The following is a 25,998-nucleotide window of genomic DNA, read 5'->3' on the forward strand; positions in this document are numbered from 1 at the left end:
TCTATTCAGCACTAATGTGAAGAACCATTTCATTTTGATTCATAAAGGCATTAGATGCATTGTTGCATTCATGGGCTATTGACAACTTTATCTACATGCCCACATAGCACAAATAGACAGCGGACAGCCAGAGAAAGGTCAAAAAGTATGGGTCAGTGAATAAATGTCCAACTAAATGATCCCAGGTGTCTATCTCTTTCTCAGACTTCTTATTCTCTATGACTTCCTTGCTCATATTTTTACTCTGGAATGTAGGATTGCCATATTGCAAAATGACAAACTGGACCGGATAAAAACAAGAGCTGTTTCATAAATTAAAGAGCCCATTAGCCTTCTTCTTCAAGACTGTCTTGCTGAGATGCTGAAGCACAAATGCACCACAGTGCTTGTGTTCCAGCTGGAGCTTTTTAATGACATTCATTCATCTTAGTCCCACCATTTGCAAACTGAAGTCACATTCATATTCAAAAGGCAGGCTCTTAGGGACTTTGGAGGAACGAGAGACACTCTCAAACCTGAATAATGGGGCCAGTTCAAGGAGGGGCAGTTAGAATCTGTCTATCAAATGTCACTGATCCCTCATGAACCTGTAGGATACACTATCTAATTTGAAGAGAATATTACATCAGTGGTCTAAGTGGTAATAGTTCATTCAGATGCTACTTTTAAACGAGGGTCATCTTGTTTTGCTCATGTATGTAATGCCTGCTTACAGAGAACTGGGTGCACACTCTTTGGTGTTTGTTCAAATACTTGTTGAATAGAGGCCGTTTGACTGATGACATGTTACGTTTGGTTGGTTGCAGTTAATGAGCAGCTTGACGTGACATTAAATGTGAAACTGTTGAGGCAGGAGGACGATGACAACCAAATGCTTTTGGAAGCCATGCATCTGGTGGAAAGCTTTGTGTGCCATTATTATCAGCATGGCTATTGTTATTTACCACAGGACAAGCAACACAGTGTGGGAGGTGTGAAGCACACAAAGCAATTATCTTTAATTGAGGCAGAGAATCACACCATTAAATGACTAATTTAGTTTTTCTTTCTAAACCGCACTCTTCTGAAATAATTGGCTGAGCTTTTGGGAATTAAAGGTTATTTGAACATACAGCTCTGACACAATAATATATCATCTGTGGACAAAAATCAATAGTCAACCTCAATATCAATATTTTGACAGCTTTGACGGCTGCACACAGATAATAAGAGAAGACTAGATTTCACTTATACATTGGATTAAAGGGTTTAAAAGGTAATTTTCCACTTGTTTCACCCAACTGAGAAAAGCCAAAATCCATATACTGCTGATTGTTCCACAACCAGAACAGAAGCCACATTGTAAAGTTGAACAACTGGCCAGTGCCTCCTTTCCAGTTTCCTGCTGTAAGCTTTCCTTGGGAGGCTGTACAGTGAGATAGTCCAATAATTGGAGCACACAGTTGGTTCCCTTTTCAATGTCACATTGCTAGGTATCAGTATCTCAGGGTGAATCTTTTCCACTCTCTGTATTTTGTTGACAATTTTGACTACTTCATTTAGTTTGTTCAGAGAAATGGGGAAAGAAAGGCCTTGTGTTTGAGCTCGATGGCCTTCTTCACTGTTTGTGCTTCCACAACAGGCACAGATGACCATCATATCATCAAGAGCCACACGCACATCCACTAACTTTTGCAGGTGCTGGGTAACAAAAATCTGCAAAAAAAAAAAAAAAAAAGAACATAAAATACCTGCACATTGCTGTCCTGTTTGTATTTCTTCTATAACTGGAAACAAGGTAAAGATTACCATCTAGCCACTGCTTGGATGCAGGACTTCATGGACAAGGCACTTAGCCACATATTCCAAGTACACCTTCAATGTATGTTTAGGTTTACTGGGTTTTGTCCAACAGGCGTCCCTGTCACTTTACCCAGGTAGGTGACCAGTTAGACAGCTCTTCTCCGGTCTTCACTCGAGTGTCCAAAACATACAATTGCAAATAAGATGATACAACTTCAAATTCAATCATCCAACTTTGACATACAGTGGTTTGGTACCAGGTATATTTATGAAATTCCTGAAGTTCAAACATGGTGTATGTTATAGGCAGCTAATTACTAGCATTGGGTTCAATGAGGCCGGCCATTCCTCCCAATCGCCCTATGCCAAGACCCCACCTACAAACTCCAAGATACAACTACTCTCTGCAACTTTTGGTCATACTGAAGTGACTCTCATTTTTTGTAGAAATACCCAAACAAAAAGGCAATCAGCTGGGGGACACCGTAAGCCTCAAGAGATTCTCACACTAAAATCCCAAACCAGACACCAAAGATCCAAACAAGACAGAGGATGGCATTGAGACAAAGGCCCCATCACCAACATTTCCTCCAAAACTGTGAGGGCATCAAATTACCATCACTTCAGCATGAGGACACATTTATCCAACGGCAAGGACTATTTCGCTCCCCAATAGCACATAGATGGAATGAAACACTACTTTCTATCTCTTTTTCCTGTTTTTTCCTTCCTCTCGCTTTTGAAAAACTGAACTGATGCAACTGATAAAATACATGACATTTCAGTTGCAAAATAAATCCACTGTCTTGTAAGAAACTAATAATGAGAAGCTAATAATTGATGGTTACTGTGATGTTCTCCCATCAATCACTTAAGCCAATGGTAATCTCTATTCACAATAACAGTGGTGGTTAACAGCACCTTAAAGTGCTGATGTCACAGGGGCCAACTGTGTAGGTGGAAGCCTGTGATGTGCCCAAACTAAAGAAATCGAGCTGTCATATCTGTATCTGTATGCCTCATTATATGAAATCCCTCAGGGATACATTACAAATACCTCATATCCTTTGTATTGCATTCTCCTGATAATCAATAGCGAGCCTGAGGCTTGGCGGTCAACGAATCAAGTTTATTTATCACATTTAATTATATGAGGTACAATCACATTGAAATGTAATCCCACCAGTTCCTTAAATTTGTGCATTAAAAATAGTTTAAATATAAATATCCAATACCTAAAACACCTTCTTCCTGACTGCAGCGGGGAGAAAAGGCCATTATCCAGGTGGTTGGGATCCTTAATGATTCTCCTAGCCTTATTCTTGCAGCGCCTTGTGTAAATATTCTTTAGGCAGGTTTGAGCACCACCTATTGTATGTTCAGCCAAAGGAACCACTCTTTGCAGGGCCTTGCGGTCCTATTTGGTGCTGTTTCTGTGCCAGGCAGTGATGTTCCCTGTCAGGATGCTCTCGATGGTGCAGGAGTAGAAATTCTTCAGCATTTGAGGGGAAACCCAGAATTTCCTCAAGCGCCTGAGGTGAAACACTCTCTGCCTTGCCTTTCTCACCACTGAGTCAGTATGCCGTGCCCAGGTCGTGCCCTCAGTTATGTGGACACCAAGGTACTTGAAGCTGTCCACCCTCTCCACCGAGGACCCATTGATATTAAGGGGGGCATAGTTTCTTCCCTGCTTCTTCCCAAAGTCCACTATCAGCGCCTTGGTCTTGCTGACATTCAGAAGTAGGTTACTGTCATGACACCAGCGGGTCCAGTCCTCTACTTCCTTTAGGTAGGCCTTTGCCATGTTATCTGTGATCAGGTCCGCCACAGCTGTGTCGTCAGCCAACTTGATGATGGTGTTGGAGTCGAAAGAGGCTACACAGTCGTGTGTGTACAGGAGTACAGCAGGGGGCTCAAACACAGCGCTGGGGTGCTTCGGTGTTAAGGATGAGGGTAGAAGAGGTGTGTCTGCCTACCTTCACCACCTGGGGTCTGCCCATCAGGAAGTCAAGGATCCACATGCACAGTGAGGTGCTTAATCCCAGGTCCTTAAGCTTTGTGACGAGCCTGGAGGGAACTATGGTGAATATGATGGGAACATGCATGATATATTCACATGAAAGAAAAACTATTTCAAAGAAATGCAGATTACCCACTCTACTTGACAGGTTCAATCACACACAGTGAGGATGAAACAGCTGTGGTCCTTTCAGGATGCTGAGGCTAGATGTGATTTCTGAAGCAGCCAGACAAATAGTGGCGCTTCAATGGGTCCTCCTTTAAGCTGATGGGTGGGGAGACGATGAGCAGTGGTCACCAAACCCTCCATTATAATAGTGGCATAATACAGCGACTATTTTCAATGCTAATACCTTTGTTGTGGTAAAAAGGCTGATTTAATGCATGCATGCCGTTTAAAAATGCACCAAACTGTCACTTTTCTTGTAAGAACAAGACAATAAAAAAAACAATCAATTTCAAGAGGGCCATTTCCACCATGGTATTGGGGAATATTCATATTTGTTTGAGATATATATGTATATATGACCTATTTCACACATTGTTGATCATTTCATGTGTTAAAATCAACATCATATATCCTAGTACCATCACGCTTTACTAGCTGGAGCATTTTCCACATTACACAGTGGCTGATTAAAGAGAAAAAAAATAGGCTTCCATTAAAAAAAAGTCTTGTAACTGTAAATGGTAACAAAGGATTTTGTTTTTATATTTTCCATTTAGAGTTCCCTAAAAAATACTGCATACTCAAATACACACAACTGGTTTTATAAACTAGATCTTTTTTTAAATTAAAACATTTAAAATGGGCTAGAAAATGCTGAGAAACCTTGTCGAAATATTGCTCTGAGGACAACTGGTGATAAGATTTATAAATAACTTTGAAGCTAAAATTAAGCAAAAATGACACCTAGTAACACAAACATCTTCATCCTTGCTGCTCACCTGGATGAGGCTTCAAGTCATTACAAGTGTGGTGTGTGCTGATGACATGTTCCATGACACGTGACAATGTGTTAGTCTCATTGAGTCAACAGCAGTCTCCAAGCTGTCCTCCACTGGAGTGGACACTGCTTACTGATACAAATAGCTGCTCATGAATCCAGCAACAAGCAGGAAACAAATGAGCTTTTTAAATCATGAGCCTGTTAAATCATATCATACCCAATCATATCAAAGAATCTTTGGCATGCATATATTTGTTCGGCTTTATCAACAAGGGGCTCAAAGGTGATTTTAAACAATAAAACAATACACCAGGCACAGCACATATTCAAATGCAACTGGTAGGACTGAAAGGATGCTGAGTATTTGCTTGGGTTGTTAAAAGGCTATTATCCTTGGCTAACCTCATGTCAATAGTAGATCAATCTCTCGTTATTGATCTTTCCCATGTTTCCTCTCATTCTAATAATGATATACACTATATACTCCCAACTCATTACTAATGCTTCATGGCTCTGGGGAGATGAAATCACAGAAGTAATTCTGCCTCCCAAAAAGATAGATAGTTTTTATGTCAATTACTACCACTAATAATGCTGTACTGCCAGGTCCATAAAAGCTGTTACCAAACTATTCATACCCTCTCAACATAGGCCCTTCTTCTCTTCTATCCACTGAATTAATTTACATTTCAGCCTTATCTTGCTTATCTGGACAGGGAGGGTTACATACAAAAGGAACAGAAAGCAGGGCTGCAACTAACAATTATTTTCATTATCAATTAATCTGTTGATTATTTTCTCAATTAATCAGTCTGTCAAATGTCAAAAAACTATAAAAATCACAATCAATCAGTCAATCACAATTTCCCAAAGCAACCTAAAATATTTACATTTAAGAAGCTGGAACAAGAAAATTTCTGCATCTTTTTATTAAAAAATGACTCAAAATCATTAACCAAAATAGTTGGCGATTAATTTCTGTTAATCGACTAATGGATTCATCGACTAACTATTGCAGCGTTAACAGAAAGCACTTACTATGGAGGTCGATAGGGGCAGTTAGGATTGCCAGGCGAACAGTTTAAAAACTCTGCCAATCACCAGTGTCTGCTTCCACTGTCGCTCTCCCTGCTTTTAAAGAGGGCATACGCATTGGGGATTAACTGAATCACCATGAAATGGGACGTGTGTGTGGCTGTTTGAAGAGCCAGCAGTTGTACGAATGTATCTACTCTCTGCTGAAGACGTACAGCTGTAAGCACTGCTGATGCAAAGACAAACAGTCGGCCCTCTCTGAACTGCTGCAGACACCCACATCGACTCCTCCTTCTGGCTCCTCCTCCCCCAACCCCTCTGCTTCATCCTACTCCTCCACCTCCTCACCTCTTCCAACCTCCTCTTCCATGTTGCTCGTTGCCCTGATACAGGATGAGGCTTCCGGCCATGTGGGAATTTCTCCTAATAGTGGCTCACGGTTGAATCTGCACATTGGCAAGGATGTTTGAGCAGCATCCCAAGCAAGCAGGAGAAGAAGCCTCATAGGAGACGAAAACTCAACCTACGCAGCCTTCAGGATCCTTGCACAGCCGGTGGAGTAGCTCAAACTTTGCAGCGTGAGTGACAAACTCTGTCTTCTTCTGAGAGGATGTTGAGCTCACATGTTTGTCTTCGGTAAAAAAAAAAAGAAACAGCTTTGACGACATCTTCACTTGATTATCAGAGCTGAGGACGAGCAGCCGCTTCCAGTAATTCACCCTCCTGTTAAAAGGGTCTGAACAGTACCAACGAGGCTTCTGAGCTGCTTTGTCACATGGACATTGACACTAAACAGCTGTTGCATTTACCATCTCGCCTCAGGAAGAGACCGCGCTGTTTAGGAGCTATACCTACACGATGATGCTGAAAAACTTGTTTGCATCAAAGCGCCTCGTACTTAGCAACTGATGAGGATGAGAGACGGTGTGATGACCTACCTGTATTTGACAAGTGTGTTTTTCACCTCGTTGGAGAGAGGAGCACAGAGGAAAAAAGTCAGCGAGAGGGAACAGGGGAGGGGAAGAGAGAGCCAGCAAGGGAAGGTGTGAAGCAAAAACGCTGTGAGAGGGAAACAGAGCTACAGGAAGAGAAAGGCGTAAAGAGCTGAGAAAAATACAAGGAGTGGGGAACTGAGAGAACTCTGCTGGACTGAAGGAGTAAAAGAAAAAACAGCGCATCAAAGAACTGGCTAAATGCCCGTTTAAAGCTGGAGGATCGTGTTTTGTTGAAAGAGCCACAAGAGGTGAGTATATATTCTGTTTGAAGTGGCTATTATGGCAGGAAATTAAACAGTTCAGAGCAGCAACCCTCTTGTTCAGTAAAATCAGACTGCAAATTCTAACATTATAAAATATTTATTACTGAATAGCAAATGTAGCCTGACTTACTACTATATAAATGAATCATGGAACAAGTGCTGGGCTTCATCAGTTGTCACCAGAGCTTTCATAGTTCAGAGATGCACTGTACATTTTGTACACTGTGGATTTAAAACAGAAGCGTTTTGCACCTCAAAGATTATTAAACTGATCCTAAATCTTGAATATGTTTAAATAAGTTTCTGTGTAGAGGTGTGGGGGTGCTGTGTGTGTTTATTTTTTACTCAGGAAATAGTGGGAGGTGTGAGGAGGGAGATGATTTGATTTAAGGCATCATTAAAAACTAATGGGAAGACAAGTCACATGACTGGCATCCCAACACTTGTTCCACTCTATTCTTGGAGGTGTAAACACTGTGAGCTTTGTGCAAATAAGTATTAAAACTGAACTAGAGCTGGAAACAATTAATGGATGAAGAGAACATTCATTGGAAACTATTTTGATAAAATTCCTTTTTAAAAAATGCCAAAAATTCAATGCTTCTAGCTTCTTAAATTTTAATATATGCTGCTTTCCTGTGTCTGCAGTGATACTGGATAGTAGTATGCTGGATATATTTGAGAAATTGGACTGGTGATCAGAAAAGACAAGCAATTTTGAAGATCTGGGTAATTGTAATGGGCATCTTTGACAATTTTCTGAAATTATATAGATTAATAATTGGCAGATTATTGGTCAGTAATAATAATCAATAGTTGCAGCCCTAATTTTGATCAACAAGGATGTCAAACATTCATTAATTTCAGCTTCTTAAATGGCTCCAATCTATTTTATATCATTTTAAATGTGCGTTTGGACTGTTGGTCGGTCAAAATGAGCACTGAACACATCACGTAGGGCTCTGGGAAATTGTGATGGGCATTTTTTTTTTCAATTATTTGCTGATATTTTTTAAATGATTCATTGTAAAAAAAATGACGAAAACAGTCAGTTGTTGCTGGCTGTTGCAGCTCCAAACTGATCTCCCAGTTACAGGGACTCAGTGACAGGAATTTAAGGATGAAAGTGGGCAGACTGTTTTGCCTCGTGAAGTGCCTATGATCTACCTTCTGCTTCACTCCATCCTCCACTAGCTTAATCATAATCAGCGAATGCAGGGAAACAAACCAAGCACCTGTAATGTTTTGTTTCCTATACTTGCCAACCAGACAGTACATCACCAGCCTCATTCCTCTGCTTTGACGCCAGTCTCCTCCAGCCTAGATGGCTAATCAAGTATCCATAACGACACCGGAACATATAAATTAATGGCATGATTGAGACTATTCATCTCAGTTAGGAAAACGTCCTTGTGTTTGTCAATCTAGTTAGCTGAATCACTGAAGCTCTAATGCGATTTCCTTTTGTCTCATTATGATTGAACCTTGATAGGTGCCCATTAGTGACCTTGGTAAACTACGGCTGCGGGGGAGGAGGATTGATCCTTGTGTTAATGTGTACAGATAGATGACCGTGTTAGGATGTAAATAACTGCCCAGCTATTCCCCCTAGTCATACAGGCGCATGGACACACACACACACACACACAGAACAAGGGAATTGCACCATGTGTGCCATTACCCGTAGCAACAGCACAATCAACCCCCAACAATGCAAGGACCGAGACGAGACCCTGACAAAATAAAAAATTGCCTTAGGCTTACGAAACAATTAATTCCTTGAGGCTCGGTGCAGAACGATGTGTTTTTATTCACCTGCAGTTCAAAAACATCCCACTCTGGTTCATGACCACTTAAGTTTTCATGGCAATGACAACCTTCCTGCAAAAGCAAAATGCGCTGGTTGTGAAATATTTCAAGAATCATAAAAGCATCAAGGTTTCATTCTTGAAAAAAAAAACCTCAGTCTGGAGTCAGTGAATTTTCGCCTCCTGACACCGAGATTCTTAACACTGAATGTAATAGTACATGTAATCACAGTCAATCAAAACACATGAATGCTTAAAGCACTTGGGATGTTTGGACAAGGAGCGAGGCTACATAATAGCCATCCACAAGGCCATGAAACAACAGAAATCAACATGACCTTCAATTCAAATCAAACAGTCTGTTTACACAATTTCCCTGTCAGGGTCCATTTTTTTTTTTTTCCCCAAATCACACACAGTACAGCAGAGCTTTCAGCTTTCAATACGGGGTTTGCAAACAGAGAGTCAGCCACTGTCTTTATGTGTGTTTATTTCTATTGCATGAATAAATACATGCAGAGACGAGTTGAAACTTTAATGCTCTCTGTGAGTCACTGCAGAAGCACATGCATTTGGATACATTAAACAGAAGGAAAAGTTGATATATAAACAAATTGAGGTTATATAAATGGAGATTATATAAACAGCAGTGACAGGTTCTCCACCAGAACGTCTTAGATAGAATGAATGAGTGTGAGATGTATGGACTGCAGCATTATTACAGTGCAAACTAACTGCAGCAGAAAGTACAAGGACAAAGAGAAGGTTGTGTGATGGAGAATACACTAAATATATGAACTCACAACATTTTCTCAAGCTTGAATTCTACCACATTTGGAAAAATCATTTTGGGGTCATTTCTCAAACAAATTAGTTAAAATCTTGAACTTGTTTTATCCTCTTTATCTATAGTACTTTTCAAATTTTAGGATTGTAGTTGAAACGATAAAACAATCGCATCTCAAGGGCCATTTTGTTCTGTAGCCTTCAATTATAGTCACATGATCTGCAACTGACTAAACATGGCTGCAACTAATGATCATTTTCATTATAATATAATCTACAGGTTATTTTCCTCATTTATTTAATTATTCATGTGTTCTGTAAAATGTCAGCCAATTGTGAAAAATGTCCATCACAACTTCCCAGAGCCCATGGTTACTTTTCAAAAATGTCATGTTTAGTCTGACTAACAGTCCAAAAGATAATAAGATAATTGCAGGAGTATGAACACCAGATGATATTCACATTTGGGAAGCTGTAACCAATTCATTTTTATACTTTTTGCTCTAAAAAGATGCTGCAATGATTATTTGATCATTAAAATATTTTCTATCGATCAACTCATTAATTGTTGCAGCCCTAACTTTAAAGATGTAGACTATAAAATAATGGCCCAGATATTCAGATTAGAATCCAAATTTTTTACTGAGTTATCTAAACAAAAAAAGGTGAACATGAAATCATAATTTTAAATGAAAACAGGTGTCCTTTCATCCAATTTTTTGTCATGCACTCTCACATTCTCCTGTTGAGCTGTAGGAAGCTTTTGGTTTTGCGACCATACAAGGACTTCCCCTCACTGTGTGAAACTGATTTTCTGACCTTGTCATATTCTAACATGACATGTTGTAACACCATGTTTCCTGCATGACAGCTGTGGGCTGTGCCTCAGTGGGAGCTTTAAAAGCTTTAAAACTGGCATCTAAAGCCTCAGTAACCTGGCCTACTATTGAGCACTTTTACTAAGACAATCACTGCATCTCTCCATCTGCTACGTGGAGCTGTGAAGCAAAAGCAGCTCTCACTAGTTAAAATGGAACTTTTTCACAAGTGTTTTGTTTTTAGAGTAGAGTGATAATCAGACATTTTCATTTTCACATTTGAATAGTTAAAAAGGTGAGTAGATGTGATGTGTGCAGCAATTTGGTAGGTCTTGAACCAAGTTAGTGTTAAAGGTGCATTTCCACTCTCCTAGGCTGCTTATGAAAGTGATATTTTTTCAGCCTTCCTTCCACCCTCTGCCATTGCCAAAAACTCAGTTTTGCTGGATGAACGTCACCTCCCTTTGTTTTGTACAGTAAAGCAATTTCTAATTACTTTACATTTAAATGTAAAGTAAACAAACTCATTTTGAGCCCAATCTGATCCTAATAACTCACCATCTAAAATACAGTATAAAGACTGACGCCACCTTATTTCTTTATTAGTCTCATTTATTTACAGCTCTTTACTACAGTGTAAAGATATGTATAGTAATCACTTTTACCATTTTGGTTTAAGTGAGCCTACAGCGTGTATGTAATTTATGTTAAACAGCAGCCACACTGGCCACAAATGACAATGGGGTAATGTTTTTTAAAGATGATTTCCCCCCCCCCCCCCATTTAAGCCTTTATCTGAGAGTTTTGTTATGTGCAGACAGACAGGAAACTGAGGTGGAGAGAGGGGTATGACATGCAACAAAGGTCTGTAGCCAGAATTGAATCATGGGTGTTGTGGTTATGGTTATGTGGTATAGCCTACTTGCCAGGTCATCATTGTAAATAAGAAACTGTTCTTAATGTCTTGCCTGATAAAATAGAGGTTAAACAAAATGAATTTTAAAAAAAAGTATACATAGTAACCAGCAGGCTCTCAGGGTGTCCTGCACTAGGGTCATGTTAAATACTAAGTTATAATGTAACAGTAGCACAAGTACAACAGAGTTGTTAAATCAACAAATTGACTCAGTAATGTTTTGCCGCGTTCACGCTATGTCGGATGAATGGAAAGGATTGGAAAGATGGCCATGTTAAGGACTTGCGAGCGTTCACATCATGGAAGGTTGTATGGGAACCAAGGTGGTCGTATGAGAGTTTAAAATACTGTGCACTGGCAAAATTACATTATATTAAAAGTTAGGTTTAATTAAAGTTAGGTTTAATTACGTTCAATAACGGACTTTGGCTGACGTAAAGCATCCATGTGTGCTCGTTTTCAGGCAATTCCATATTATTAAGTGCCAAGCTGGATATAGCCTATTGGAGCTTTCACAAAAATCCCAGTATCCTAGTCATAATTATGAATTGGAGGTTAATGTGAACACATTTACAAGTCGGAAACTTGTGATTACAGTGACTCTGATAGGACATGAACGCTGCATTAGTTACACAGCAACATCTAACATTAGTCACCATACACTACCGGTCATACCAGACCAAGTAAGGATGTAACAGCAAAACCCCAGTGTGTACTGAACTGAGCAAGAGTGCGTTTAATTCTGAATTTAACCTTTCACAGTGGTGGAAGAAGTATTCAGATCTTTTACTTTAAAGATCCAATGGAGTCCAAAGTGCCAATGTATAGCAATGTAAAAATACTCTATTACAAGTTTAAAAAAACCTGCAAGAAAAATCATACTTAAGTAAAAGTACAAAAGTATTATAAGTATACTTATAAAAGTATATAAAAGCAGCAAATGTAGTTAAAGTATTGCAGTAAAAGTAGTGGTTTGGTCCCTCTGACTGATATATTATTGTATATGACATCATTAGATTATTAATACTGAAGTATCAGTGTTAGAGCAGCATGTTCCTGTTGTAGCTGCTGGAGGTGGAGCTAGTTTCAACTACTTTATATACAGTTAGCTAGTTTAGTCCAGTCGTTCCCAACCTAGGGGTCGGGCCCCCCCACAGGGACACCAAATAAATCTGAGGGGTCGTGAGATGATTAATGGGAGAGGAAAGAAGAAAAAACAAAGTTCTGATACACAAATCTATTTTCAGTTTTTGGACTTTTTCTCTAATCTTTGATTTTTGGTGAAATATTGGATCATTTGAACATTTATTGAAATGAAACCAGGTGAGAAGTTTAAAAGGGAAAAATCACTATTTGGTGGAGCTGTTAACAACTCAGACATGTGAAATGTGACCCCGACTACACACTGCTTTTTGTAAGATGTCAAAAGCCAAAAATGTTGGAAACCACTGGTTTCATCTTTAACAATGTGTTGTATTTAAAAAGCTTGTTTTATTATCCATTGTGTCAAAACTTCATCGGAAAAGTACTAAAGCTGTCAAATAAATGTAGTGGAGTAGAAAGTACAATATTTCCCCCTGAAATGTAGTAGAGTGGAAGTATAAAGTAGCATAAAAATGGTAATACTCAAGTACAAGTACCTCATAATTGTACTTAAGTACAGTACTTGAGTAAATGTACTTGGTTTCCCCGACTAACCTGTCATGTGTAAAAGGTAGATCTTTGAAAAGTTATATAGTCTCACTTTAACAAAGCTTCAATCATTTCTCCCCCTAAATATGAAGTACATATACAGTCTCATTTTAGTGGTCTAACAGCCCTGTATGGCAGCACAACCATATAAAATGTCCTGTTCTGACAATGCATCCATAGAGTATCACATACTGCTTGTGGCAAAGGAAACACAATGCATCTATTTGATTGAAATGCTGTAAAATCAGCCTTTAATCTCACTTGTGCTTAACGCCTCCACCACACTGTAGGTAAAGCTGCGCTCTCGACCTCTCTGCCCTGGGATTTTGTATCTCGAAAGAATTGCAAGATACATTACAAAAGGTTGTGAAACACTGCTCCAGGGCATTTCTATCCTGAAATACATAACATCTGCACATATGAAAAAGTTACAGGAAACAGAAGCACCTTCTGACTTGTACATTCTGCCCAGTCTTGCCAATAAAAGAAACTGAATACTCTCAACACTTCAACACCTTGGATACAAAAGTGATGGCAGTATAAGCCTCACAATAAGAAGTCTTCTGTAATAACTTTGGCCAAGAGGTAAAGGGAGGTTTCTATGGCGAATTCCTGATTTCATGGCTACCTTAATTGGCCAGAAAAACGACTCTTGAAAGCATCGCCTCCCACGTACAATTAAGTATCCTCTAGAGAGCGGCAGCCTCTTGCTGTACGGCATGACTAATCTGACAATGTGGGCAAAACACAGAGACGAGAGATAGGAGTCAAACAACTCACAAGAGCACCTTTGGCATTTACGCTACAAGAGAAGGGAGAGAACGACACGGCGCTGCAACACTCTCCAACTCTCTAATGACGTGAGAAAAAAAAACAGTCCTATAAAAACAGTTTAAACACTTATCCTGAGTTAAAAATGGCCTCATAACTTTCTCCAAAAACAAATGCAAGTGTAAGTCCTCCACAGCTTGTCAGTGTGAACTCCTGGATATTAGGCTAAAACCCTGTCAAACTGGGGCTGATCAAAGAAATCTGATCAGACTTTATGCTGAGTAATATGCTGTACTTATCAAGCAGTTAATTAGTAGCATGTAGGATTCAACAGATTAGAGTTTTCATCCAAATATGGCCTATTTAACTTGACTGTGATAATTAGTGTTCTTCCCGTAATGATATTATGCTTGTATAACCCCAAGCCTCTGAAGCAACACGTATTGCTGCATTAATTGATTTTCTTCTGCCACTTGGGGGCAACGCATAGACTGTAAAAAAAAATATGGACATAGTCACCATGACGTCCCCCATTGATTTGTGGACTGCCTTTTAAAAGCCTTGAGTTAAATGATTTAACCGTCGCCATCTTTGATTTGGAGCCAGAAGTGACCATATTTGGACGAGAGGGTGGAGCTGACCCTGGCGCTAGCTGCTAGCTTGGTTAGCACGGTGCATTTACAGTCCATGGTTGCTAGCAAAAAAACAGGCCTAAACCAATAAAACAAAATGTACTTAGCGGAAAAACTGAACAGCTGACTCTTTAGAGGGTCTTTTAGTAAAACCAAACCCTGAACAAGACTTTTTTAGGCGACCAAAATGTTCCAATTAACTTTCATGAACTGAAACTGAAACACACTGTGGAACACCAACAGCTACGCCTATACTCTGTGAATCTGGGGTTACATCATGGTTACGTTACGTAACCCTACTTTTCATATCACTTTTCATATCACATCGTGTTGGTTTGTGAAATTCAAATGATCTAACACTAGATAATATGAAGCCAAACATTTCAGACTTCTTAACCACAACACCTGTTAGTAGTACAATAAAGTACTATTAAATACTTTGCTTGTGCATTCCTTATATGCAGGAAGTGATCAAGTTTACAGTCTTTCAACTAGGAGAGGGTTTGCACTGAAAATGCAGCCAGATCATAAATACAAATTTGTCTAGCTACTGAGAAGGAGATGAGTTGTGCATTCACAACAGCAGTGGTTTACAGCTATTTTTGTCTGACATACCCCAACAGCCCCATCAGGTGGGCTCAAGTACCCCTTCAATAGATAGGATGGCTTCATGAAATTGTTCAATAGTATTTCACTGCAGAGAAAACACAAGAACATTTCTGGTACTTTGGACTTTACTTGGGTCGATGCACACTTTAGACCAGATTTTAAGTGTGTCTGAGCTGCCAGTTTTTAACTTGACTTGAATTTTTAGATCTGAATTGAGCTTATTGAAATAAAGCAACTTTAATAAAGCTTTTGAATATTAGGAACATTAATTTTCTATCTGAATTCTATCTAAAATAGATATAGCCCACGGGGTAAATAAAGTTTTTGAAATTGCACAAAGTGACTTTTGAGACAATATAAATTCATAAAGATGGTTTTCAAAGTCAAATATTTCAGTGCAATAAATTTAGCTGTATTTAAATTTCAACATTAAATATTCAGTTGCTGATATAATTCAAATTTAAATAATTGTGGCAATAATTTGCTTCCATATTGGTTTCTTTTATCAAGGGTAGGTTTGGTCAAGTTTGTATTCGTGCTACTATGACTTGGAGAAGCTGATTATTTCAATCATTTATCCATTACTTGAATCTTTGTATTTTAACTCTATTGGCACGCCAACTAGTTTTCACTAGTTTCAATTCTCAATGGCAGCACATGGTGTTACAACTGATTTAGGTTAGTGGGAAAGCTATTTGATTTTTTGCTATGCTAATTGTACCTGACATTTTATTGGTTATTGTGATGATAAACATGCCAGAGATCAACATGCTAATTTTTATTCCCATTTGTGTGTTTATTTTCCTCCTGAACACAAATATGTAAAGTATTTTTTAATCAAATTATGATTTTTTTTTTTCAAATTAGCTGAGCTACCCCACAGTCTCTCCATTTCTCATGGCAACTGCTTAAGTACCCCTTACTCCTATTTTGGAATAACTGCATTTTAGTTTATAACATGAGTGTTTATATTATTCCATTTGCTTTGACATCAAGAGCAATGATCACAGTGAGGAAAAGGATTGACTGGAAATGGCCTTGCTAAATCACAAATATATACTGTATACTGTAAATTTGTCTGACAAGTAGAAGATGACTGAGCCTTTCTTCAACTCATTTCTTGTTGTCTTCACCATCAACAATCCCTACAGGTATCAGCAACATGTAGGATAAAACAAAAGCAGCTCCAGCTAACCAATGACGGTTATTTCAGTCTCCACATGGTATCACCACATCCCCCGTATTTTTAAAGAGATGCACATCAGTCTTAAACTTCTAACTAACAAACAACCAGGGGTGCATGTTGCTACTGTGTTTGAAGAAAGATGACACAAATATCATTCATGTAAATGAGAGGCAAATGTATCATGAACATCTGAAAGTAGAGGGAAGTTTCAGGTCATGAAAACTACATTCACTGCCACCAGAAAAAACATGTTTCATATTTCACATTATACACAGCATTTTGGAAACTTGGGATGTTGCTAAAAATCAGACAAGACAAGCTGCTCACTGAAACTGAATTAAAGCTGGAGTGCAGGACTTTAGTCTCCCTCTTCTGGCAGTGAGAGTCATTACAAAAACACTGTCAATTTGTGCTTACGTCATAGGCTCCACTGTAGCCTGCTCTGTCACTACTGTTGTGGCTGTAAAACAGTGGATAAATTGTTTTTAGAGTCACAACCCCCACGCAATGACTTGTTTCACTATTAGAATTTGATACATTCGGTCTGATAACATTTGGAAAGTGTAGAAGAGCTGCACGATTAAATTATTTTATCCCCATTCAAGTTAGCAGAGAGCTAACAGGAAGTTAGACGGCCCAGCCAGAAGAACTCTCTAGTGCGCATGCTTTGCCCATACAGACATGCACAGTATGCATTCATCCAGCCAGCACAGGAATGTCAAACCTGACACCAGATTAAAAACTCGGTATACTGTGAAATACAGAGAGATTTATCTGGTGGTGATAGGCTTAATCAGCATTGTGTGAATTCGTATGGTAAAGGCTTGAATGTAATGGACATTTGTTTATATGTAAAAATTACGCATTGCAGGTTTAAATTTTAGATGGTTTCTAATATAATCAGCAGCAAAATCAGTAATGATTAATAATTGCTAGAAAGCCAACAGCCATTGCAAGTGTGGGCACACATGAGCTACTTTGGCTAAATTACTGCATGCTTGGTAGCTGCTAAAATTAGACTTCATCTCTGTCTGTCATATTTAAAAACAAAAATTGACAACTTTGGGGATGTCTCTCTTTATTTATCCCAACTTGAGATATGAGTTAAATGTGACAGTCTCATATTGGGGCTTTCATTTGGAAAGATTGATCAGCCCCATATATGTAAACATCTTGAGCTCTTGTCTAACAAGATGGCACTGAGCTCTCTTACTTGTTTTCCTTTGGGGGAAGAAATATTAACAGAAACAGGGAAGAGACTGTGGAGAGCCCAGAGGGCCAAACACTGGCCAACGAGGCTGAAATTGGCAAACAAAGACAAACAAGGATGTTCTTTTTGCAGCTATCTGACAGCAGTGTCCATACAGAGCAATTAAAGTCCCTTAAGACAACAAACATTTCCTTTTAACTAATTAGGATACAGAGACAACTTCAGAAAAGAACAGTTACACTCAGTGGAGTATTTGACACCAAGTCAATTTCCATGTCATTATTACACAAAAAAGGCTAATGCACAAATTAATTGATGTTTATTTAATGGAAAAAAGTCAACACAAAAGCATTAAACTCTTGCACCACTCCTTTAATGCAGTAATGGTCTCATCATGGTTGGTAAAAATGAGCAAACATTAATCTGTGCAGACTGGGGCAAATTGTATACCAACAAGTAAAAACACAAGAAAATAAGATTATCGCCTGAGCCTTTGTCTTCATTGCTTGTGATGCTTTGTACCGCTATCCCAGAAAATTAATGTACAAGTCCAAAAACGATTCATCCTACTAATTGGAAACGGAAAAGCTCTATTGTCAGGACCAAGATCACAAATTAACAACTTCACTTCTTTGTTTCAACCTTTGAGAGAAACGTAATGTGCACAAATCTAGTAACAAAACACTTTGGATTAAAGCAGTATTTCCATTTTTGCGGAGCTCTCATGTGTGAGTATGTTCTCCAGCTGAGGGCAGACTGAGACTCTTCCCGTCTTTTGTGGCCAGATCTTACCTGCAGACTCCAGTAGGACATGGTAGTTGGTTCCTCTCTGAGTGGGCGTGTCATCAGCGGGCTGCTCCTTCTCTGACTCCTCATAACGATCCCAGTTTGACTCCAGTTTCCTCCTGGAGAAAACCTCCATCCTGTCGTCTTCCTCATGAAAGTTATCCCCTTCATCTTGATCCTGAAAGAACACGGGAGAATTCACAGTGAGAAATGTGCAATTTAAGTGACTTTAAAGTCATACCTGTACCAGGAGTGCTTTTCATATTGCCCGCTATACTTCAAATAAACTAGGACACACATGTCTTCGTCAGACGATGTCTTAAGTCTTTACATCTATTTAAAATGGCTAAACTGGGCAAAAAGCGAGACGAGACATGATGACACTCACAAATGGGAATAATGGTGCACATTTTCAGACTGTCTGTCCTATAAGGCTCTTTTAGTGCTGCACTCAATTGTAAACATAAAAAGTGACGGGCGTAGTTGTGTGAAGAATCAAGAAAGAAAAATATGTCCAAACCCTGCCTACCTTTACACCTCTTAACATCTGGCCAATTGCCTGTGTGACATGGGAGTGTCAGATTCAGAAAGTTAGAAAAATTGTCAAATACAGTCTGACATCAGAGAGAGAGTTTTTGGGTGTTTTCAAACCTATAGTTCATTTGTTCTGGTCCAATTCAGTGGATAAGTTGGAAACCTTTTTTTCCAAATGAATCATGCCAAGGGGGAGAATGAGTCCAGTTGAGCCAGGCTGAATAACACAGGTTTGGAAACACGCGTAAACATTGTAAAACAGTCCAACAAGCAGTTTGTTTAAAGCATACTGAGGCTTTTAGCTTTACTCTATTTGGGCAGGTCTAATTCCAATAATTCATAAGGAGCATCTATGAGCCAAGAGCAGGGTATTAAATTTGTATACTTAAAGCCACAAAAAGCTTTCTACAATTTTCTGTTTGAAACAAGATGTTGGGTGGGTTCAAAAATCCTGTGCACACAATCAAACTGTTAAAAATGTAAAGATGCACAATGCACAAAAACCTACCAACTTGCAACAATCAGGAGGCACATGCACGTCTATAACAAGTTTGAAGGGGTTGGGTAACAATTATCTGCACAAAATGACAAAACAATACCCACATAATGCTAGCTCGTTCCCAATCCTTCTTTCATTTTACATGAACATGACCCTATTTTGACCACATATTGGGGAATTTTTGTGTGTTATCCAACTGTACTGTCCTCCCCTGGATGCATCTATAAAGTGGTGAAACAGCAGATGGATGAGGTGAAGAGGGACACTTAAAAAGTTGGTTGGAAATTTCATACATATCAACTGGAACACCATACTCTCTGAAATATACCATCTTTCCAGGGACAAAGGAAACAGCATTTTGATACTGACTTCTTTGGTGTTTCTGTTTAGTGTAGATTATGACAGAATAGATCGTCTGAAAAAGTCATTCAGACTTGTTTGAGTCCTTTTTACTCACCTAAAAAGGTCTAAATTGTTAGCCAGCATGTCCTGGTAACTGTAACAAAAAAATAATACTTCTACTGACGCTGCTCAACAAAGTATAATTCAAAAAGCATTTTGTAAAGTGGTCATTACCACATAGCTCTTATTCATGATTGGTTGCTAAGCGTAACAAAAGGGTCAAGCTAAATGGCATGTCCAACTGTATGACAAACAACACACAACTCATTAAATTTGTCTGAGTCATAGATTTTTTTTTCCTGTTTTGTCACACAGCTGCTCAAACCTTTAATAATGCTGTCATGGAAATGTGTGACATGAGATGTGTCAGACTGCTGAAGTGTGGTTTTGCTCAGCGTTTTTTTTTTTTTTTCTTAGTCAGAAAACAAACACACAAAAAAACCATAACAGTGCTAATTATTTTTCTCGACAATATCACCAAAGACCACATGGTAGCTACGGATGCATCAAAAGAGATTTTTATGATTGCAATCAAGGAGCCTGTATGTACCAAAGGAGATTTCTGTGATTGCAATCACAGAGCCTCTATTGTCTCCCTTCTAACGCTGTAGTTACCATGGCAGAGGCATCGACTGACAGAGCATCCCATTGGAAATTAAGCTGAACCCTCTAGTGTTATATCCAAGGCCCAGATTGTGCTATGATAACATTAAAGTGGCTGTGGAGAATATTTCAAGTTCTTGATCTGATGATGCACACCAAAAATGCTTAACTCTTCTCCATCTAAATCTAAACATGCTATCTGGATCTTATTATATACATAAAAGACAGATACACACATACAGTAGAGAGGTTTGGTTGTGATCAAGCTGACATCAACCTACTCCTTTGATGCACAGCAATGGTACAATTGTGAGAAAAAGATGCTTGAGACATTGTATAGTGCTGTCTGTATATACTGTTATCATATGTATATACATTGTGTAAATTATTCGAATATCAATATTTAGCATTTAGCATTTGTTTCTTTTGCCTACCTCTTTGGGTTTTTTTTTGTATTTTCATTTATGTAAAGTGTCTGTTGTAACACTTGAATTTGTCTTAAGGATTAATAAAGTGCTCTATCTATCTATCTATCTATCTATCTATACAACTTGAATTTTACTGCAGACTGAGGCTGTGCCTTGATTGTAAACATGTAGGAAAAGTCATCTATCAGCAAACGTCTTGACGTCATAACATTGCCTAAACTTGGCATTCATGTTATCTACAATGTAAAACTCGGTTTCTCTAAAATATATAATATTGGGATGGTTTTAAGCCTCGCTATCAACATCTACAATGTAGTTTGGTGCCACAGAGACGTGGCACCGGCTGACATTACACTAAAACTGAAGCTAATTAGGCCGAATTGAAGATGAAGTCATATTAACTTTTATATTATCTTGAAATAATTTTGTGCTTGTTTTTGGTGACGAAAACAACTAAATTTACTAGATTTTCAATGCAGTCTGGCAGAGCGGGATAGCGGGGCTGTCTGTGGGACGCAACTTCCACGCTCCCTCACCCGGTGATGGAAGTCCGCTCCTCGGCCTCCTCCTCCGCGTCCACGGCCGCGGTAGTGGTCTCTCTTGCCCCGGCCGCGGTGGTGGCCTCCTCTCCCTCTGCCCCGGTGTTCGCCGCCGAAACTGTCGCCGTCGTGTCCACCCCGGCCACCTCTTCTCCAGCTGCCTCCTCTGCCTCTGCTAGGTCTAACCTCCATTACTGTCAACTGAGCCCGGACAGTTTAGCATGTTGCACCCCATAGTTGAAGGGAATGAGTGTTACAGTGAACGTTGTCGTCCAATAAAGTTGGCATTTGACGGTTCCGGGTCGCAGATTTTCGTTTCCTAGGATGGAGACGGATTGTTCTGCCAAGACCTTCCCTGCCCTGGCTCTGAACTTCCGTCACCATTCAAGGAAACGAAAACTCTCTTCCAGGTCTCATTTTGACCAAAATATTGAGTATAAAAGTGTAAAAAACAAAACAAAACAAAACAGAAAATATTACAATTATACTTTTCAAGTTTGTATTTCAGCATTATACCTTATTAACCTTTACTAATTACATCAACAATACAACATTTCAGGCTATAAAAACATCATACTATCATTCTATGATCCATTACATCATGGATTTATCTTAATAGGAATAAAAAATAAGTGGATACAGTTAACATTAAAATAAATAAATATATAATAATAATGAAAATAAATTAAACCTACAAAAACATTTTTTTTAAAATTTTGTTTGTTTGTTTTGGGGGGGCAGGTTTTTCTTGTCTGGTGTTTTTGTGTATCATAAAAAGGAATGAATAATAAAAAATAATAAACATAAAAAGCCATATTTTTTTCCCCAATACATCCCATTGATTGAACTTGAAATTTGAGGTCGCAACTTTTTTCTTATGGATCAGCAAAATCACAATTCAGTAGATTAATCTGATAAAAGGCCAAAGTTAAAAATGCTAATACAATTTAATCAAAAATGAAGTGGCTTAATTATTACAAAACAACATTATACTAAAGAGTTCTACTTGACATGTGATGTTTTGGCTTCCAAAACATGGCCAATAAAATAATAATAATTGTGTTATATAACTGTTTTTCTTTTCATTTCAGAAAAACTCTTAACTCTACGTGGAGTCACAGAGCACCACTTCAACACAGACAGATAACACAGCACCATGGATGTAGATCCTCCAAACAGCACTTTTGGTAACACGTCACATGTCCATGTTGCTCCCCACAGCCTTTGGGAGGCTATCACCATAGCTACAGTGTCTGCCATTGTCAGCTTGATAACTATTGTTGGTAACGTGCTGGTCCTGCTGTCTTTCAAAGTCAACAGCCAACTGAAGACTGTCAACAACTACTACCTACTGAGTTTGGCGTTTGCTGACCTCATCATAGGTGTGCTGTCCATGAACTTGTACACCACATACATACTGATGGGTTACTGGTCCTTGGGGAACCTTGCATGTGATCTCTGGCTAGCAGTGGATTATGTAGCCAGCAATGCTTCAGTTATGAACTTACTTGTCATCAGCTTTGACAGATACTTCTCCATTACAAGACCACTGACTTACAGGGCAAAGAGAACTCCAAAGAGAGCTGCTATAATGATAGGTCTTGCATGGCTGGTGTCTTTTATCCTCTGGGCGCCACCCATTCTCTGCTGGCAGTACTTTGTAGGAGAAAGAAAAGACTCTCCGGACGAGTGCCAAATCCAGTTTTTAACGGAGCCGGTGATCACATTTGGGACAGCCATTGCTGCCTTCTATATCCCAGTCTCTGTCATGACCATCCTTTACTGCAGGATCTACAAGGAGACTCAGAAACGGACAAAGGATCTGGCAGAGCTGCAAGGGCTCACAACAGATAATGTTCCAGAGGGGACGAAACCACAGAAAACGATAATTCACTCATGCTTTCATTTCACCAGAGAGAGAAGAGACCGGAGTCAGGCCTCCTGGTCCTCATCAAACCAAAGTAACGCCACCAAAACTACCACTAGGTCAGATGACGCATGGGCAAAAGCAGACCAGATCACCTCTTTTAACAGCGACACCTCCTCAGAAGAGGAGGAGCATCATGTTTCAATAGAAACCCCACAGGGCTCTTTCAAAGATCAAGATAGTGGACAGAGTAATAAAAACGGGCAGGTAACTGATTATACAGAAGATCAGTTTTTTTCCACTCCTCCAAAGAAGAACAGCAAAAAGTGCATCTCATATAAGTTCAAACCAGGCTCAAAGGGTAAAAACGCCAATCCTACAACTGCGTCCCCCTGCCCACCTGAAGCAGAGCAGCCCGCCAAAAATGCCTCCCCTTCCTCCTCCACCACCTCCAAACCTATGGACCCCGCCATTAAGAGCCAGATCACCAAGAGGAAGAGAATGGTGCTGGTGAAGGAGAAGAAGGCAGCCCAGACCCTCAGTGCCATCCTCCTGGCCTTCATCCTCACATGGACGCCGTACAACATCATGGTGCTCATCTCGACCTTCTGCGCCAAGTGCATCCCTCCAACCCTCTGGCACCTGGGCTACTGGCTGTGCTATGTCAACAGCACCATCAACCCCATGTGCTACGCCCTCTGCAACAAGACCTTCCAGAAGACCTTCCGCATGCTTCTGCTCTGCCAGTGGAGGAGGAGGAGGAGAGGCGAGGACAAGCTGTACTGGTGTGGACAGAACCCAAATGTCAACAATAAAATGACTTGATGTGGCACTGCAATATTATTGCAGCTTTTGCCCACTTGTGAATTTTCTTGATCTACTGTATAGTTAGTGGTCATCTTCAGCATGAAGTGCTGCATGTGATTTTTGTGTTAAAGTACATGTTAGTGGAAAATGAGCTGAGCCTGACACAGCACTTAAACTGCTGTTCCAGATTATTACAGAAAAGAAAACCTTGTCTGAATCTCGTGATATGGAGCTCAGAGTGTGCCACCAGAAAACAGTTTAATCACAGTACATTAATACATAGATTAATTTTAAAAAAAGATATTATGAACTAATGAATTACATTTTTTATTGAAATGTTGCAAAAAAACATAAAAGATAATTAAAATAGGCAGTTAATAATTCAATTTCTTTGTTCTGTCTTTTTTATGATTATGATTTATTATTTTTATGATTAATATTTGAATTGATTAAAATAAAATGGAATCACAAAAGTCATTATGAAAAGGCTTTTATTATTATGTGTCTGTCATATACCAGGCAGACACATGTGTAAATGAAAAAAGTAAAATTTTAAAGCCTCTTTAAGATTCATTTTTGGGTTACATTTTAGAATTCTGTTAATCCATCATTACGAGATAAAATAACATGATTATTAAGGAATTATTAACTGGCAAATTTAATGATCTTTTCATTATTGTTTTTTATATTAGTTTATTAATGCATCATTCAAATGAACATCTAATTAACCAATTTACAATAGTGTTGATCAACAATCAACATCGATAATGTATTATAATTAAACACTTTAAAAGTCTCTAATTATTCTAGTGGCATACTTCAACCTCCATACATGAAGGTGGCAACATATTTATACATGATTTTAGGTTAAACCTCACATAATCCTTTTATTCTATTGCTCACTTGCACTGTATATAAAGGACATACTGTAGACTTACACATTTGACAGTTATTTATTGTACGAAGGACACATTTTGTTGATTCTATTGCATTTTACACTTTAAAAATATGTAAATTGCTTAGTGTGTATCAGTGTTTACTTAATGTTTTATCTTTTGTTTTTCTATCTTGCCAGTTGCAATTGATCTTGTGTTCAAGGGCTAATCTGTACATTTCTGTGCATTTACAGCTGCATTAGTTTCACAGTGATAATATGACATATGAGATTGTTTATGGATCACACCTCTGCTCTTGTCAATATTCATATAACTGTAAAAAAAAAAAACTGAATTAAATGTCAGGTGTTAAGTTCAAGACACGTGGTATTTAAAGTTAAACTTTACATAATGAACTACCACCATGTCTCTCTGATGGATGAGTGATGCTGTTGTAAATTATTGCACTTTTATGTCTTTTAAGATGTAATGTCAAATGTATCGCCCTAAACTCTGTGCCTTTTGTTCTGCTCAGAGGCAAAAGTGCTTTGTGAATGAACCTGTGCTCATTGTCTGTCTGTGCAGTTTTGTGAAAAGTGAGTCTGTGTGTACTAATATGAACAGTGAAATACAAACTCAAATGCAGAATTTCATCGTTGGCATGAACCTCTTCAACATGAAATGAGTTTAATTTGATCTGATTTGTACTTGTATAATTCCTTTTTGAGAAATGATGCAAATCATTGATCTGCTGCAGTAGTTGACCAATAAAACAAACATGTCATGGAGAATGTGTGCAGGGACCTCCTCCCAGAGGTGAACAGAGCTCTCATTGGTCCCAAGACTCAAGATGTTAGTGCAGTTGTTCTGCATGACAGGTCTCTTCAGTCTGATGCACTCTATTATTAGAGGAAAAGGTGGGTGATGTTCTACACTTTATAACCCATGAAAAGACCAAAACTAACTGAGCCAAAGTCTGATACTGTATATCTTCTTCTTCTGTGCCATAGAGCTCCATTGTTGTCCAAAAAACAATAAAAACACGTTAATAAAACACAGTTACACTGAGAGACATGTTCTCTTATTGCAAGTAACATGGGAACTATAGTTTTTGAGTCATTCCCACAGACACCATCCTGCTGCCTTAAACACTCTCAGGTTCACCAAATACACAGCTGAAAATAGT

General features: G+C 38.8%; 2 protein-coding genes across 2 annotated transcripts in view; one reads left to right on the plus strand and one right to left on the minus strand.

The window, feature by feature from the left end:
* Positions 1-21,499, minus strand: part of aven (apoptosis, caspase activation inhibitor) — a 37,085-nt gene extending 15,586 nt beyond the window's left edge. The window contains exons 1-2 of the mRNA XM_044377114.1: positions 21,261-21,499; positions 18,265-18,436 (exon numbers count right to left, since the gene is read on the minus strand). Of these exons, the coding sequence (XP_044233049.1) occupies positions 18,265-18,436; positions 21,261-21,455 (367 nt within the window). The 5' untranslated portion in view covers positions 21,456-21,499. The remainder of the gene's footprint in view (positions 1-18,264; positions 18,437-21,260) is intronic.
* chrm5b (cholinergic receptor, muscarinic 5b) lies at positions 6,140-24,286 on the plus strand. Its single transcript, XM_044377113.1, has 2 exons — positions 6,140-7,029; positions 22,355-24,286. Exon 2 carries the CDS (start codon positions 22,420-22,422, stop codon positions 23,953-23,955), a length of 1,536 nt encoding a protein of 511 aa, XP_044233048.1. The 5' UTR covers positions 6,140-7,029; positions 22,355-22,419; the 3' UTR covers positions 23,956-24,286.
* Positions 24,287-25,998: the final 1,712 nt, after the last annotated feature.

Source organism: Thunnus albacares, chromosome 16 (genome assembly GCF_914725855.1).
Source record: "Thunnus albacares chromosome 16, fThuAlb1.1, whole genome shotgun sequence".
In the NCBI taxonomy this organism is placed as follows: domain Eukaryota; kingdom Metazoa; phylum Chordata; class Actinopteri; order Scombriformes; family Scombridae; genus Thunnus; species Thunnus albacares.